This window comes from Patiria miniata, unplaced genomic scaffold (assembly GCF_015706575.1).
Source record: "Patiria miniata isolate m_02_andy unplaced genomic scaffold, ASM1570657v1 HiC_scaffold_20, whole genome shotgun sequence".
NCBI lineage: Eukaryota > Metazoa > Echinodermata > Asteroidea > Valvatida > Asterinidae > Patiria > Patiria miniata.
This window is the reverse complement of record NW_024037059.1, coordinates 41,459,421-41,476,044: the sequence shown is the minus strand read 5'-3', so window position 1 is coordinate 41,476,044 and position 16,624 is coordinate 41,459,421. Positions and strand designations below refer to the sequence as shown.

The following is a 16,624-nucleotide window of genomic DNA, read 5'->3' as shown; positions in this document are numbered from 1 at the left end:
CACTTCATCGTTGATCCATAGAACAACCTAAACATGAATTTTTATACAGCTGCATGGGACCATATACATTTTTACATTGTACATAATCTTGAAAACACTTGTGGCTAAATCATACGGCTATTGTAATAGTTTATGTGACCCAAACTATATGCCAATGTTTAGTGCGGCAATTACAGTGTATGTAGCTGGCACACGAACAAGATGACTGCAAAAAAGTTTAGAAATACCCCCCCCCCCCCTAAAAAAAACCCTTTACGGCCGAGTAGATTCAAAAAATAGTTTCTTGTCCGGCCTTTTGGCAAAAAAGGAAGGAGGCGAGTTTTTTGTTCCCATTTATTTCCCCCCAAGATGGCAGATTTTCCAAGATGGCGGACAGATTCTTCAATTTTCTTGACTATTTTGCTGATACAAAATTGTGTCCAAGGAGCCGTAACCATATTTCTACATAGCTAAAAATTTGGTGGAAACAAATAAAAATTGACAATATATTAACAGTATATGTGCAAATGTATAATGCAAATAAGAATTTAAAAAAAATAATTGAAGAAAGGAAGCGGCCACAAAAAAAGGAATTATTAGCGGGCGGGTACGAGAAACTGGGTTTTTTTTTACATGGCCTAAATAAAAAGAGGTACGTTTATGCCTTCAAAATAATTAGATAGAAGAGTCGGTATATATGCCACTGTTGAGTATAAAACCGACTTACTTCTAATTTTGTGGATTCACTGACTTTCAATTCCTATACTGACCAGCTAGCAGCAATTCTCAAATAAAAATGAAACAATTAAATACAAAAACAGAATTCAAAACTAATTCTATACTTGTGTATATACATACATTTATTTAGCAGAGTATATGTTGGGCCTTTGGGGCAATAATGTTTTTGAACATACAATTTGTTTTGTATGATCTGGAATTTTGCCAAAAAAAATCTTTTTTATATTTATAATCACTTGATAATGATTAGTTTTTATGTGGTTTTCCATAAAATGTAATTGAGACTTTACGGTGGTTTACATTCATTTAATGATTGAACTCAAACAGTGACCATATTTTAGGTGCACTACAGAAGAATATGTACATGTACATTATATGTACATGTTGATAAAAATCATCATCCATAGTACAGTACAAATAAGTTTAGAATTCTATCCACATTCGCATTTATAAACTATGGTGATAACAACATGACATATACTCCGGTTGTGACATGCATTTAATTTGCTTCATTTTTCCATTTTGTTTAGCCAATTAACAGAGTGGATGCAATAGAATTGTTTTTGGTTTATGGATAAAATAAAGTTCATGAAAACAAATGTGTGGTTTTTTTTGCATTTTTTTCCTTTCTTGTAAGCATATTTAAAATCATTTTTTTAAATTGGGGAGGGGGTAGCCCCGCCCCTCAAGTGGAACTTCCTTTCAAACACCAGATGAACAATTAATCATTTTCTCTCACTGTAAAAGCCAACTTCATTGCAAAAAAATTGTCATACCGGAAGTTTATTGATTGTTGCTGCTGCTATAAATCCAAAATGTGTCAATCCATTTTTATGCTTCTCCCAATATTTAGTGAATCATGATTGTTGCTGGAAAGAAAAAATTGATGACGCTTTTCGCTATGATTATGTGCAGCTTAAAGTGGACGTGGTTTACGTTTGTTGGATGATACGCCACCATACAGACCAAAAAAACAGCTAGGGAAGACTGTTAACCTTGATATTTCCCGATTCTTGTCAAGTGACAATATTCATAAACCATCTCACAGTGTACACTGACTAGTGTACTTGAGTACATCAGGGCTCTAATCGAGTCCATCACAAGTCCCTTAAAGTCCATCACAAGTCCTCCAGTCCAAATTAAAATCATAAGCTGTTCATATGAGCTTTGACAAAGGCATTCCTTTGTTATTGTTCATCGACTACGTCTTGTGAATTGATTCGTGACTGGGCCTTGATTTACTTACGCCTGGACATGTGATGGACTTGTGATGGACGCGACTACATAAAGTACAAGTGATTTCTTAATGTGCAGCTTCAGCAGTCTCATAAACCTTAAAATTGTGGCTTCAGAAAAAATTAAAGGCAGGGAAATTTCTCTGTAAAAATGGGGCAGAAGTTAACATGATTATCAATGTGGCACATTTGGTTTTCCAAATGGATCAATTTTTCTTAGTTTAGGGGAGGGGGAGAGGGAATTTGTTGTTCTTATTTGATACATTTAATACTGTTATTAATATTTATTTGATAGATTTTGAATAACTTTTATCTTGAAAGATAAGTACGCACGAAAAAAAAAATGGCAGAACATTGTCTTATTGAGATCTTTGGATTGGAATTTGGTTTCTTCATATTCCTCATGACAATCGTGCTTTTAAAAAAATAAAAAAAAATAAAAACTGAACAAACAAGTTTTTCTTTCCCCAGGCATGCAACTGGGAAGTAACAAAAAAGAGGAAATTCCAAGTTTACAAGACTCGATCAGTGCTTTTCAATTTTTAATGGCATAAGTTAAGTATGAAGTCAAAAAGGAGGAAATCGGCACCGATTTTATCCACTGATCCAGGGAAAAGTCGCATACCTTTTTCCCTTTTAAGCATCTAGTGGACAAGGGGGGGGGGGGTTAAAAAAATCACTGTACGTAAGGCAGAGTAAAACAAAGACTTTCTTGTCCACTTTTTGTAAAAAATGAAGGAGGCAGGCACTTGGTTGTTGTTTTTTATACCCCAAGATGACCAATGGATTTTTCCATTTTCTTGACTATTTTGCTAATTGTGTCCAAAGGATCCTAACCCTTTCTATACATAGCTACAATTTTGTTGAAAACAAATAAAAAGACAATTATTGACTTACGTTACTTGCAAAATATATTGCAAATAGGCCTTTAAATAATCCTGAGTAAGTGATATGATTATGAATGAAAAAAAGATGGCAATTAATAAGCAAAGCGGGCGAGGACGAGAAATTGGTTTCTTTTTTTATTTGGCCTAAGAGTAAGATATTGTTCCCTAACACTTTTATGAAATCTAACATTAATCATAATGATAATATAACAGGCCTAGTATTACTATTATTAGTAAGTAAGAGAAAAATAAGGAAATAGAAATGAAAAAAAATTCACATGATGTTGTGTGACTGTAATGAGTAATTAATAACATATCTTGATAACTATTGAAATATATTCACACTTGCTGTACAATTAATTGAATGTTACTTCATAAGTTAAGTAACAGGAAATGTTAACAAAAGATTTATGCCCATGCCATGTGACTATTAAATGTCTTGGCACTGCCTTCAAGATCAAGATCAAGTTCAAGTTCATCATGTTGAAAAAAATGCACTCACTTCAACAATGTTCAATAGCAAATTAAAGTACAACACAGAACAAAATTGGAATTGCACATAACCCGAAAACAAGTGGCAAAGTTCACAAATTCTCCTCATAAAACTTTCATGATAATCAAAAAGTGAAATTTAAAATTCAATATGAAAGAAAAAGTCGTTTTAAGAGTCTTACCTTCGCGTGTTGAAGAAAAGTTAACCATGTGGACTAACTTTCCATCAACTATTGGTGGCGCTCTGCAAACTTTGTTTTGACTGCAGCATTTGCATAATGAATAATGTTGAAGATCCCGGATGTTTAAAGACCCAGACGATTTTTTTTTGTGCAGCGCAGGTTTGTTTTGAATGACGTCACATAGTCCAATGAAGGATGTCGCAGTAGGCTAGATTTCGCGGGAATTGTGTTCGGAATTCGTCGAATTTTCCCCGAGAACAGGACACTGGTTTTGCCAGAAGGCTCGGCAGAGGTGAGCTCAAATGTTGTGGATTGCTTTAGGCCGTGGGTTTCTGCAGATGCGACGGCGAAAGTTGAGATTTGGGGGTGATTTTGATAGGTGTCAATTGTTGTTTTGGTTTTTTGAGGTTCAGAATGTTGTGATCTGAAATGTACACAGTAGCTGACAGTACGGTGATACCTTCGTGCAGAAATGCATATTGTCAAGATCATTCACAAGCGCAAGCCTAATCAGTAAAGGCATGTGATGCGCGCGTGTCAGTATACAGACACAATTGTCAGCCTCGAGGGGTACAGTAAAGTAAAATAATCGGATTCTAGTATTTCCTTCAGTTTTGCCTCGAAAATGCATTGGAAACAAAATGGCCATGGGGGAAAAAAGGGTAGCTATATATAGGCATATATGCCCTAACCAAAAAATGACTTAATCATGCTGTCGAGCTGTCCACGACTTGTACGCACGACTGTCTGAAGTGAAACTTTAGTCGATACTTCCTGTTTCGGTAATCCTTACTTTTAGGACCCCTATCCTATAAGGTTAAAAAACTCACCAAAACAGTTGCTAAATGACACTCAAAAGTGACATTCTGATATTTCTTGACATATTTGAACAGTTGGCAATGACACCTTCTTTAATATCAGCAGGTTTAATTTTGTAAAAAGAGGGCAGGGCTTTGATTTATGGGGGGTTAAAGACGACGATGACAAACAGAAAATATATTTAAAAAGCAAGATGGCAAACTGCAAAAAAAGGCAGAAAAGTCACATTTTCTTTGAAAGTGCTTTCAAAATGACAACTAACATGAGTTTATCTGAGGAAAAAAGACTGCTTTAGCCTGCAAAAGTCACTTCGGTACTGGACAGTCACCTGCAAAAGTTAGTTTTGAACAGAACTCGTAAAAATAGAGGTGTCCTAAAGATAAGGATTACCCCTGTTTCAATCCTGATAAGTAAATTCTGCACAATTTAATTTTTAAATTTAATTATTAAATTTCCTGTTAATAACCAAAACAAATGGAAGTAAAATTCAATTTTACATGTTTTAATGATTTGGTACTTCTAGCAAAATTTGTCTGGTACACTGTACACAATGTAGTATCAAGAGGACTACATTCACACCCGTAGAAAGAAACATGCAGTTACCATTCCAATTTTGTAACTTTTCATTCAGTAAATAAATTCATTGGCAAAATTCCTACACCTTTACCCACAGTCTAGCACACAATGGGAGGAGCAGTCAGTGCCGGGGAGGATAACGACCATCTGGTCGATAATCTGAAAGAGGCCGACTACATCAAGACAGAGAGAGTGGAGCAGGTCTTCCGTGCTGTGGACCGGGCCGACTACTACTTGGAAGGATACAAAGAGAACGCTTATAAAGTTTGTATCATGGGGGAGCAAGTTCAATTTAGGACCATTGTTGACTGATTGAATTATTATTATTATTTGTTCAACCACAACAAGAACAGAATACACGGACCGTAATGTTAAAACAAGAAATGCCACAAAAAAGTTGCTTTTCTGAATACATGTTTAGATATTAATTTCCTTCATCAGTCCAAAGGTAAAGGTGTCTGCCATCTATCCTTTTATTTATTATTGGAAATATACCATATTGCATTGTGTGGCAGTTCTAACTGAAAAAATATTGAGTTGCAAGATATTAGCAGTAGCCATTATATGGAATTCAGTGTGTGCTATATTTGGACTTTGAATCTGTTTTGAATTTGAACACCTGTTTTGTAGCTGTTTCCTTTTTTGGGGATCAGTGCTTTTAGGATTTGAAGTTCTAATATTAGTTCTGTGTTATTTTTTGCTTCCAGTAACAATAATAGAGTATATGCACGGTTTCTGTTTCATCCAGGTGATGTACATGGTGATGTGTACTTTAATGTTATGTATTAATATTTCATGTTTGTAGGAAAACCAATTGGATACTCCTTCATCTTATCTACAGCAATACTGCACACACTGTTTATAAGGGGAAGAATCTAATGTTTGTTGTTGCAGGATCTAGCTTGGAAGCATGGCAACATACACCTGTCAGCTCCCTGCATCTACTCTGAAGTCATGGAGGCATTGCAGCTTGAGCCGGGCCTGTCATTCCTGAACATAGGCAGCGGTACAGGCTACCTCAGCACCATGGTGGGACTAGTGTTAGGTGAGTACCATGAGTGGTAGTGGAGTCCTCGCAAGTACTGCCAAGTCCTCACAAGGCATCACAAGTCTGCGCAAGTCCTCACAAGGCCTCACAAGTCCTACCAAGTCCCCATAAGACATCACAAGTCTGCACAAGTCCTCACAAGGCCCCACAAGGCCTCACAAGTCTGCACAAGTCCTCACAAGACATCACAAGACATCACAAGTCCTACCAAGTCCCCATAAGACATCTCAAGTCTGCACAAATCCTCACAAGGTCTCACAAGTCTGCACAAGTCTTCACAAGACGTCACAAGTCCTCATAAGACATCACAAGTCCTCACAAGTACTCACAAGTCCTCACAAGTTCTCACAAGGCCTCATGAGTCCTACCACATCCTACCAAGCCCTCATAAGTGCTATAAAGTCCTCACAAGACATCACAAGTCCTCACAAGACATCACATGTCCTCACAAGGCCTCATGAGTCTTACCACGTCCTACCAAGCCCTCATAAGTGCTATAAAGTCCTCACAAGACATCACAAGTCAAACACAAGTCTTCAAAAAAAGTTCACAAGTTCTCACAAGTTCTAACATGTTCTTCAGTATTAAGTCTTGCCACAGGCTACACATAGACCATTTTCAGTCACAAGCTACATTTTCAGGCTTGTGGACACAAGATTTTGACTTTAAAAAAAGTAATCTTCTCTGTTCTACACTGCATGTTTATCAGTTCAAATATGAGTGGTTTAAAAATATGCGTATTACACCATACAGTCAGGGGTAAAAACTGGAGAAAGACCACCATTTTTTTGAAAGGCCTAAAACCAAAGTTGTACCTTTTGACAACCTTTTTTCCTTGCTTTTTGTACTAGGAGCTCATGGGATAAACCACGGACTGGAGATCCATTCGGATGTGATCGAGTATGCCAAGGAACGGCTTGACATCTTCATCAGGGATTCCGGCTCCTTCGATCAGTACGAGTTCTGCGAACCAAATTTCATTGAAGGTTAGTATACATGGTGTTGCCGCCGGGATTAGTTTAGGCTGAAAAACACCATTTTTGAAAAAGGCAAGATATATCGTCCAAATTTTAATATTAAGTCAAGCACCACAAATACTGACTCTCGAGAGTCACCTGTACAATATTTGTAAAAAAAAAAAAAAATGCAGTACTGACGGAAATTTCCAACGCATCTTAAGACGCATTGTTGAAAAGGCCTTCTTTCGTTGATTTTTTTCAAAATGACAGCATGCCAGAAAGAATAATTTCACAGGGAGTTTAGTTCCCTTACTATCTTTCAACCAAGTATGTTTTTCAACAATAATTTACGTCAGTTACTTTTTGGATAGCTGCAAATGATGGACTGTAGCTTTAATTTGGCCGTTCACTTGTTAAACATGACGTACGCATTTTCATTGCCCAGGTAACGGTCTGTTGCTGTGCTCTGGATGCCGCACCTATGACAGGGTCTACTGTGGAGCAGCGTGTCCAGCAGAGCACGAGAACTACATGAAGGTCCTACTGAAGGTGGGAGGCATACTGGTTATGCCACTGGAAGATCAGGTAAATGGACGAAAGGTGAATTTAGAACATGTAGATGAAGTCATACTAAGCCTACCTTTTTGTCTGGACTGTGTGCTGAAACTGTACAGCACTGTTTGCCTACCACAAGAACTGAGTTGGTCACCATGTACGTGCACGTCATACACCCCGAGGACAGACAGACAAAGGGAGAACACAAATTCTTTGTTGTCCTCGAGCGTTCATATTTTGTTGAAAACTGTTAAAAAAGATCGTGCGTTTGTGTGCTTAGTCCGTGGGAGAGTGTTATATTACAGGGACACAGGGAAACACAATGCCTTGTCCTCGAGAGTTATGTAAAGTACGACTGTGTGTTTTTTTTGTGCAGTGGTATGCAAGTGTGAATGGAAGTCAGTGAGATTGAGGTATCTCACTGATTGACAAGCCACTGTGAGCCGGGCAGTGCTATTTCATAGGATTACCCAATATGCCAGATTCATGTAAAGAATCTTTGCTTTGAGTTGTTTTTTGTTTGTTTTCTCGTAGTTAAAGAAGATCATCCGCACAAGTCAGGCTGAATGGGAAACCAAGAACGTACTACCCGTGTCCTTTGCTCCGCTCATACTACCGTCCAAGACAGAAGGAGAGAGCTTCTCATCCATTGAACTACGTAAGTAGTCTTTAATCGTTTTCCATCAAAACAAAGAACATTTTCCAAAATTTTAAGAAAAAAAAATGTTTGGAATTACCACCTCTGGAGTGTGTACGGATTCCTAACCAACTGAGCTATCTAGCTCAATAATGGCTATCTTCTGATTGGTTGATGTCTATGATGCAGTGGCTCAAGTAGTAAGCCATGATACCCATACGTCATGTGTAGCTCGGGATCATGCCAAAGACATACAGCAAGGCAACATCAGCAATACAATCCATTGCAAACTTAAGAAACAGCATCCGAGATGGTCAGAAAATAGACTACAAGCTGCAACTTTGATTAATTTTTTTGGGGGGGGAGAGGAAAAAAAAAGATTGAAGTAGGATATGAACCTGCAACCTCTAGAATATAGTTCTGGCAATATGCCAAATTAGCTTTGTTGATCGAGGGGCAAAAGTCAGAAGCCAAAGGAATCCATAATGACCTGTAAAAAAGCATACAGCGTAGCGTGTCCTTAAATTGGTGTCATTTTAGCTATTTGTCCCTTTTCTTCATGTCGCAGCTGAAGTTCACCCCAAATCTCTACAAGACCTGTGCCGCATCAAGATCCGGGGCATCATCAGGGCCATTGTTGACGTGGAGCACCCACCTTCAAAGAACAACAAGCGGCAGCCCCAACGACCACCGCACCATCGATCCATGGGCAGCGTCAACAGCTGCATCATGATCCGCAATGTCAGCAACATGCTGGAGCTGGCTGGCGAACTGATGAGCAGTGACAACTACGATGACAGCGATGAGATCCTGGAGGAGGAGGAGGAGGAAGACGAGGCGGAGGATGACGAAGAAGGGCGTGGCGATGGTGACAGAGAGAGGATGGAGGAAGGCGGAGAAGACTGGAAGAAGCAGGACTTTGAGATGGACGGCCCGGAGGCTGGCAGTAGTGATAAAGATGGAGCAAGGGATCACAAGGAAGAAGGGAAGAGAAACGGGAGACGGGGCCACCGTAACGGTCGACAGCGACACCCAGGCTTCAACCCACCCTCATCTAGACCAGGCAGGTTCATGATGGAGTTCTCCCAACGTCCTGATAGACATGGGGAGGAGAACCCATCAGGAGGAGCCAGGGCCAGGTCTGAGGAGCATAGTGCTCGAGGTGCCGTGGAGATGTGCCTCAGCGAGGCCTTTGAGTTTGCCCGGAACCTGAAACGGGCGTACGACAACGGTGCCCCGCGAGACAGGAAGAGGATGAACGACCGACACAGTGAGGGGGATTCCTCAAAGGAGACGGCCGACGCTGCGGCTGAGGATCTCTTACTTCATGAAGGCAAAGACTCTAAACCCCACTTGTCTTCATCACCGGTAGACGACTCGCTGACAGCCAATGGGTCCACTCGAGATGAATCAGATGACACAACTCGCGATTTCACAAAACAGCCCGATAGTATATCAACACCACCAGAAACTGAAGAAGATGCTGGCAAATCCAAATCCTCCAAACCGCCGGCCCTCCCACCAGCTGATGCCAGACCCCCACAGATGCGACACTCCTACCCTTTCCGGAGCCGCGACCAAGCTCCCGGGGAAGACAGCGGTAACTCCAGCGACAGCTCCCACTCATCGTCCAGCGGGATCTCAGACGAGACCATCTACGATCACCTGAAGCGGAAGAAGCGACTTGCCAAGCAGAAGGCGGCAGCAGCAGCTGCTGCCAAGCCAGTGGGACCCAACTACCTACGAGAGAAAATCCTCAAGCTCCCCCTTCCTCAGTCCTTGATGTCCTATCTGCTGTATCACCGTGAAATATAGATACTCGGACTGATCTCAAAACTTGCAGGAGCTGAGGAAAGCCCCTCTTCCAAATGTCTACTACACAACTTCTGTTTGATGATTGCAGAATGATCAGACGGTTCAGACCACTGATATCTGATTTGCGATTGGCCGGGAGATGAACATGTGACTGAGAAAGCCAACCTCATTGGCCAAACATTGAGGTACATTTTGATGTACTCCATTTATCTTGAAAATTGAAAAAAAAAAATACAATTTGGGGCTGAATTGTGGCCAATTCTCAAGTGTACAGTGTCCAGTCCACTTTCATCAAATCTGCTACAAGAAGTGGTTTGGCTACACAAGTACCAAAGCCCTTTTATTTTTCAAGGTATTATGAAAAAATGAAAAACAAAGAAAAAACTGCACTTTTTGCTGTGTCTGTTTTTGAGGGAAACAAGGCATTATTATAGTAAATGTATAAAGAGCGTAATCATCACAATACTGTAAATATAATTGAAAGAGGATTTATATTGATATGTCACGCTTATGGTACGTATTACATTTTGTTTTACAGAATTGATCAAGGTACGAAAGATACTCTTAAATTATTTTGTTAACTGTTTGAAATTTTTGTTCTGGGGATATCTATTGATTATTGTAACTAAAGTTTTGTTTAAAGCCCAGTTCGTACTCCACAGGAATGTGAATGAGAAGCCGAGTTGTCAGACAAGTTTTGCCTCAAATGTTTAAAAGTGGCTGTGGGTTTTTGTTTAAATTTAATAAACGGAAAGAAAGGTTATCAGGGTGAAATGATGGCACGATGTACATTCTAAGTCTCTTAATCAAGAGCTTATTTAATTATTGTAATCTAGAGGAAAAGGGAGGTGTTTTTCCAGATAATTGCGAATGCTTAATAGCAAAACTTGCTTGACAGCCATTTTGGGTTTCCTACGCATGTGAATATGCAGTGCCCAATTTCATGGCGCTACTAAAAACAATTTTTGCTAACGGAGCCTGTGCCTATTTTCACGGAAACTGTAAGGTGTAAGCGCAGCAAAGAGCATGTGAATTTGCAAGTTGTCTTCAAATTAGATTCAACATTTGAAATTTCAGGGCACACGGAACTAATTATGAACCTTCAAATATGCTGAAGGTTAGTAAAACTTGTAAGCAATAATGACATACCCTCTCTGCTAAGTGTTACAGCTGGACCATAAACTAGAGCAGTTATATATGAATCAGTATGTATGTTCCTCGGGCTACTTCAAAAGCTGCTTAGCAACTCTGGCTGGCTATTATGCTACGGACTACCAGCCAACAGTGGTATGTACACGAAGTATATGGAACTTTGGTTGGTAACCAATGTACACGCTTAGTTAACAGTTCATTCTGGGTTGTTCAGCTTATACTTGTATTAGCCTTTTGCTGAAATTTGTTCAAACAGGTGTTATGAAATGCTATAAAAAAAGTAGAAAAGCAATTTTGGATTTCTAGGTTTTCATGCGAGGTTCATATGGCCACAAGAAACAAAAAGGGAAAGTTCGATCTGTAAATACATGTATTCTCAAACACCATTTAAAAATGCAGAAATTAAATTATAAAACAGTTGAGTTATTTTTAGAAATTAAAAGTATTAATAAGTATTGAATGAGACTATTTTCCTATTTATATGATAACTGTAAATACAAGAAATTATTCCCTCAGTGTACACATTTGTTTACTACATGTATAGGCAAGATCTTCCCTTACAGTGTCAAAATTCAGTGAAAACAACTTAAATTTGGTCGAGTTAAATATGGTCGACTCTCGTTAATACAAACACTGTTAATACAAATTCTGGTTATAGCAAACAAAGCCTTGGTCCTGACTGCATTTATGAGTGCAATGAATGGGACCGGTACTCCACTTAATACAAAATTCTGATGTAACAAACATTGCGAGTCGACTGTAGTTTTCGGATTTCCGTACCATGTCCAATTTTTGTGTTATTGTGCATGACATACCCCCGCGATCATTTTGTGTATACAGTCGAACACCTTTATAACAAGGTCCTTGGGACTTTACAAATTACCTTGTTATAACAGGTACCTTGTATTAACAGTAATTTTGCTTGTCATAAGCAGTACCTTGTATTAACAGTGCTCTTGTTGTCAGGGTTTGACTGTACCTTTGAAATTCTGGAGCCATATTACTTATGGCTCGCAGGCAGCCTGTTTCATCAATAGTGATGTAGCCTTGAGCACCAATAAGAGTGGATACTTGCACTTTATAAGAAACACATTATTATAATTTTTTAGGCAAACTCCAGGAAGAAAATCACAGACAAATTTAATTTCCCTGTTGTGTTCTGAGGAATATCCACAGACTGCTTGGAAGACGTGGGCTTCATTCCTCCCGGGGCTTCCTTTACCTTGTAGTTCATTTGGTTTTCTCCAAGTTGCCTCGCGTGATTTGCTCTCCAACTTAACTATGGAGAAAATAATACGTTAATCAAGGAAAATTCCATCTAGCACGTACAATTTAGAAGAAACTTCTAAAAGTAATCTTTACATTATTTATAGAGTATGGTATGTTTTGAAATTGTCGATATTTAACCAGAAGGCAGCTTGAACCTAGCCCCAGATTTGGTCCGAGACACATTATTGATAGCGATCTAAAGGTGAAACCAAATTGGTCTGGCGGTTAATTCGACTCGGCAGCCGCAATGTGGTGCCGGGTTCAGCTTGCCATCAATGAAAATGTTAATGGGCTTCATGTAAAGGAATTATCCAATGTTTCATCATTATCATTGTGGGCGGCATAATGCTCTAGAGTTTGAGGACTTTTGTTCCAGGAATTGTCTGAAACAAACAGAAATTGAAGTAATTCTCCCTGGAGATTATAGCATAGCAAATCACCACGCTATCAGAGATTTTCACAAATCATGCATATTGTGCAAGTTGACAAGATATCTTATTGATATGTAGGCCTGGTTCTTGCAAACTATTGGAGTTTACAGACACAAATAGGCCTAAACTTGAGTGTGAGAAATGATCACTATTTGAAGAGTTTATTTCTAAAATGCGATAAACGCCATTCTGTTGCCTTTTAGAATCCCATTCTCTCCTTGCTGCCCAAAGTTTCGACGGCTGTTATATAGATAAGCACAATTTAAGAATACAACAATGCAAAAAATGAACTTTAGAAACGGCTCTTATACTGTTTTTATTCTTAACCCTAACCACCCTGAATCCATCCAAATCCATACCCCTGATTTGGAGTATTTCGGTAGATTCAGGATACCTCCATATTGAAAACATGGGATTTTGATGGATTGAGGATTGTAAGCCTAGCGGTACTGCAAAATTTTGATGGATTCAGGATACCTCCATACTCAGCAGTCACCAACACACGGTGTGCATGACACAATTGGTGGATTTTGGCAGATTCAGGATACTTTTTGAAAAGTGCTCAAGGGTTAGAGTTAAAGTGTCCAAACCGTACACATTTCTCACTTTTTTCAGATGGATGTATCCCATTTTCGAAATAAACTCATTTGCAAGCTTGTACAATTTTCCATATATTCTTTGAGTATAAATGGGATGTAGTGAAGAAATGGAAACAGCAAATGTACTGAAAAAAAGAAAAGGTTTCTGTAGTCTTATCAAAGTTGTACATTTAGCCTCTGTGAAATGGTGCCAGTTGAATATTTCTTTGTTGTTATCAAATGCATATTAAATTATATTTTGCCTGCTGAATTATGTGTTTACGCTTTCCTTCTTTTTTTTCTTTTTTTTGGCTGGCAACTTGGGGATATCAACGAAAATATAACATTTTGAAAAAACTTAAAGATAGTCACCATATTATTTTGGTAACTTTGAAATATGATGGTTAATTTACCCTTGCCAAAAAATACTTGATGAAAATATGATTTACAGAATTCTCTGGGTTTTGAACACCAAAGTAAAACATTCTCAAAATTCTCGAATCTCATCTACCCATGCATGTTTGGAACATGGGTTTGTTTACTTACAAAATTTATAAAGAAAATTTCTACAACGTTATTCAAATCGAGTGCAGTACATAGAAAGTGTCAGTCCTCACAAAAAAAATCACCTGCTTTTATTTTAACGTTTCCCTTAAAAAAAAAAATTTAAAGGGGAAAAAATAACTGAAAATACAACTGAACCAAAAATCAGATCTTAAGTTTATTTCACTGACAAGTAGTACACATTATCACATTGTGTAAACATTTAGTACATTTTTGGGAGGAAAAAAAAACAGAGAATAGACATGGTTAATTTGCTTGGTAAGTTTCTGTCGTTAACGCTACACAAAATGAGTTCTACATACAGTAAATATCTACAATTGTTATTCCATTGCATCAGAAGTAAACACATACAAAGGAAGGCTGGAATATGAATGATTTCGAGTAAATGTTTTGTCAGGAAATGCCATTACTAAATAAATAAATTTCACTGTCTTTTGCTCAAAATACACTTCAACCTATTGTAACCAACTGTTGTTTTCCCATACCCAATTTTTGGATGACCTAAAAGACAGTTAAAAATGAATTGCATCAGTTTTCGGAATTTTAGGGCACATTAATTTTTGATTTGTCTTTATGTACATGACTTGTCTTGGTTGAAAGACATCCTTCGGGGTGCGATGTTTCAGCGCCCACAGGTTATTGTGCAACAATTCACCGAAGCGGGCGCCCTTAAGCAACACGCCAACAGACCCCAAAGGACGGTTCGTTGACCGAGTCGGGTTCATGAATGGGAACATGCATGCTGCTGCGCGGTACAAAGGATAGTACCGTCTATCGCAAACTACCCCACTAAGAAGTCTTGCACTCAGCCTAGTACAGGACACAAGACACCAAAAACGCAAACACTGATATTCACATAATCTTTCAAGACCAGTAACTGAACACTGCCCCTTGAGATGCTGGAATTGCTGTGCATATAAAATATTAAAAATTATTGCCAACAAATTTCATCTGCTAGAAACATGACAGCTAAGTTCCAGCAATGATGATGCAGAGAGTACTTGAATGTTGCAGCTTGTAGCTCGAGTTGAATACAAGAAAAACTTCCTGAAAATAAAAGAAGCTACTTCGAAACGGTGAACTTTTAGGAAATGAATTTGAACAAATTTCCCAGATATACCCTTTCAATTATTCTCAGAGCACCCTGGTAAACCCAACAGAATCCTACAACATGGACAAACATTATTATTATTTGGGGTTTTTTTAGAGATAAGCAATGCCCTCCGTACAACAAGAATATTGATCGAGTACGTCATCAGTTTTATACAGGTTTGGTTGAGGCAGTGTGTAGGCTCCGTAGGCGATATCTCATGCATAATACACTGTGCATATTGGTAGTTTAAGAAGAGAAATGATGCGCCCAGATAACTCGCATTGTCTGGAATGTGAACCACGGACAACCAGACAATCACCTCATGCTGTGATGCGTGGTTATTAACACAAACAGCAAAAGGACACATGTGTAATTCAGGCCGTAGCCCAATAATTCGGACATGGCCTAAGCCTTAGGCCAAAAAAAAAAAGTCTCCGGTTTCTGGTATGGAGCTTGCCCCAGTGGTGCGGCGACGCGGCTTTTTTTTTTTTTTTTACCTGATTTTTTTTGCTTCAAATGTCGGCTGATGACTGCAAATGGTGCCCGACTAAACTTAGTACAAATAGGCCTATATGGGATTGGGAGTCCAGAGAGGCCACATAAAGCTTATTCTCGACCATAACCCCACCTAAAAACACATTAAAATTGTGCAGCAGCAGAATTCCAGTCAAACCAGTGAGTTTGGCGGTTTTGAGACATCATCTTTCATTGAAAAAAAAACTTTTTCATTTTGCCGACACGCGCGCATACCAGAAACCGGAGACTTTTTTTTTTGGCCTTATGCATGAAACACATGTCGTGCGGCGGACCTATTTCAAGTTAAATATGCACATGAAAGCACTGTACAATGCACACGTTGTGCCTATGATTGACAGTATTTTCAGAAAAATTACATGGAATTGCAAGAGAGTAGATGCATAGCTACATACACTAAAACTGTAAAACCGTACGAAACTTGGAAACTTCCAACAAAATCTAAAACATCGAGGCTTCGAGTGTTTTCTTCCAATCTTTCTGTAACACAAATTTTGCTAAGTTTGCATGTAATTTCTCACAGGAAAATAAAAATTATTTGGTGTTTTTAATCCTCCTTGACAAAACTAAAAACAACTTCCACAGACTTCATCAATTAACAGTTACGAGCCTTTACCACAAAACGTCGACATCAAGTTCGCTACTCATTTACAGTAATTTAAATAACTATTTTAGTTTTAATACTAAAATATCTTCGTGGCCATACAAAATATACTTGGTTCTCTCACACACTCTCTCTCCCCCTCTATCACACTGTTTGTCACACCAACTGTCACTCTCATACATAAATAAATAAGTTGCACATAGTATGCACAATACCACATGACACAGCACAAAAACAAATCGGGGAATTTATTGCACGATCCCTGTCTAAATTAACTCATAGCATATACATACATTGACGTCATAAGTTACACTACGTTTTTTTCTGGTTATTTACAGGCTTTGAAGCTTCAAATAATGATTGCTATTGACTGATTTACTACTGAGCATGTCCGATGCCCTTTGACCTCTTGTAATCACACGCTTTTCCTGATTCAGCCTTTCACAACTTTTTCTTTTGAATTTTGCCTCTCTTCAA

General features: G+C 38.6%; 2 protein-coding genes across 2 annotated transcripts in view; one reads left to right on the top strand and one right to left on the bottom strand.

Moving 5' to 3' along the window:
• Positions 1-3,536, bottom strand: part of LOC119729259 (lethal(3)malignant brain tumor-like protein 4) — a 29,235-nt gene extending 25,699 nt beyond the window's left edge. The window contains exon 1 of the mRNA XM_038201861.1: positions 3,514-3,536. The gene's annotated coding sequence lies outside the window, so the exon portion shown is untranslated. The remainder of the gene's footprint in view (positions 1-3,513) is intronic.
• Positions 3,537-3,648: 112 nt separating this feature from the next.
• On the top strand, positions 3,649-11,534 carry LOC119729260 (protein-L-isoaspartate O-methyltransferase domain-containing protein 2-like). The gene is made up of 7 exons (XM_038201862.1): positions 3,649-3,805; positions 5,006-5,172; positions 5,803-5,953; positions 6,808-6,942; positions 7,361-7,500; positions 8,005-8,128; positions 8,676-11,534. The coding sequence occupies exons 2-7, from the start codon at positions 5,017-5,019 to the stop codon at positions 9,920-9,922; spliced, it is 1,953 nt and encodes a 650-aa protein (XP_038057790.1). The 5' UTR covers positions 3,649-3,805; positions 5,006-5,016; the 3' UTR covers positions 9,923-11,534.
• The last annotated feature ends 5,090 nt before the right edge of the window (positions 11,535-16,624 follow it).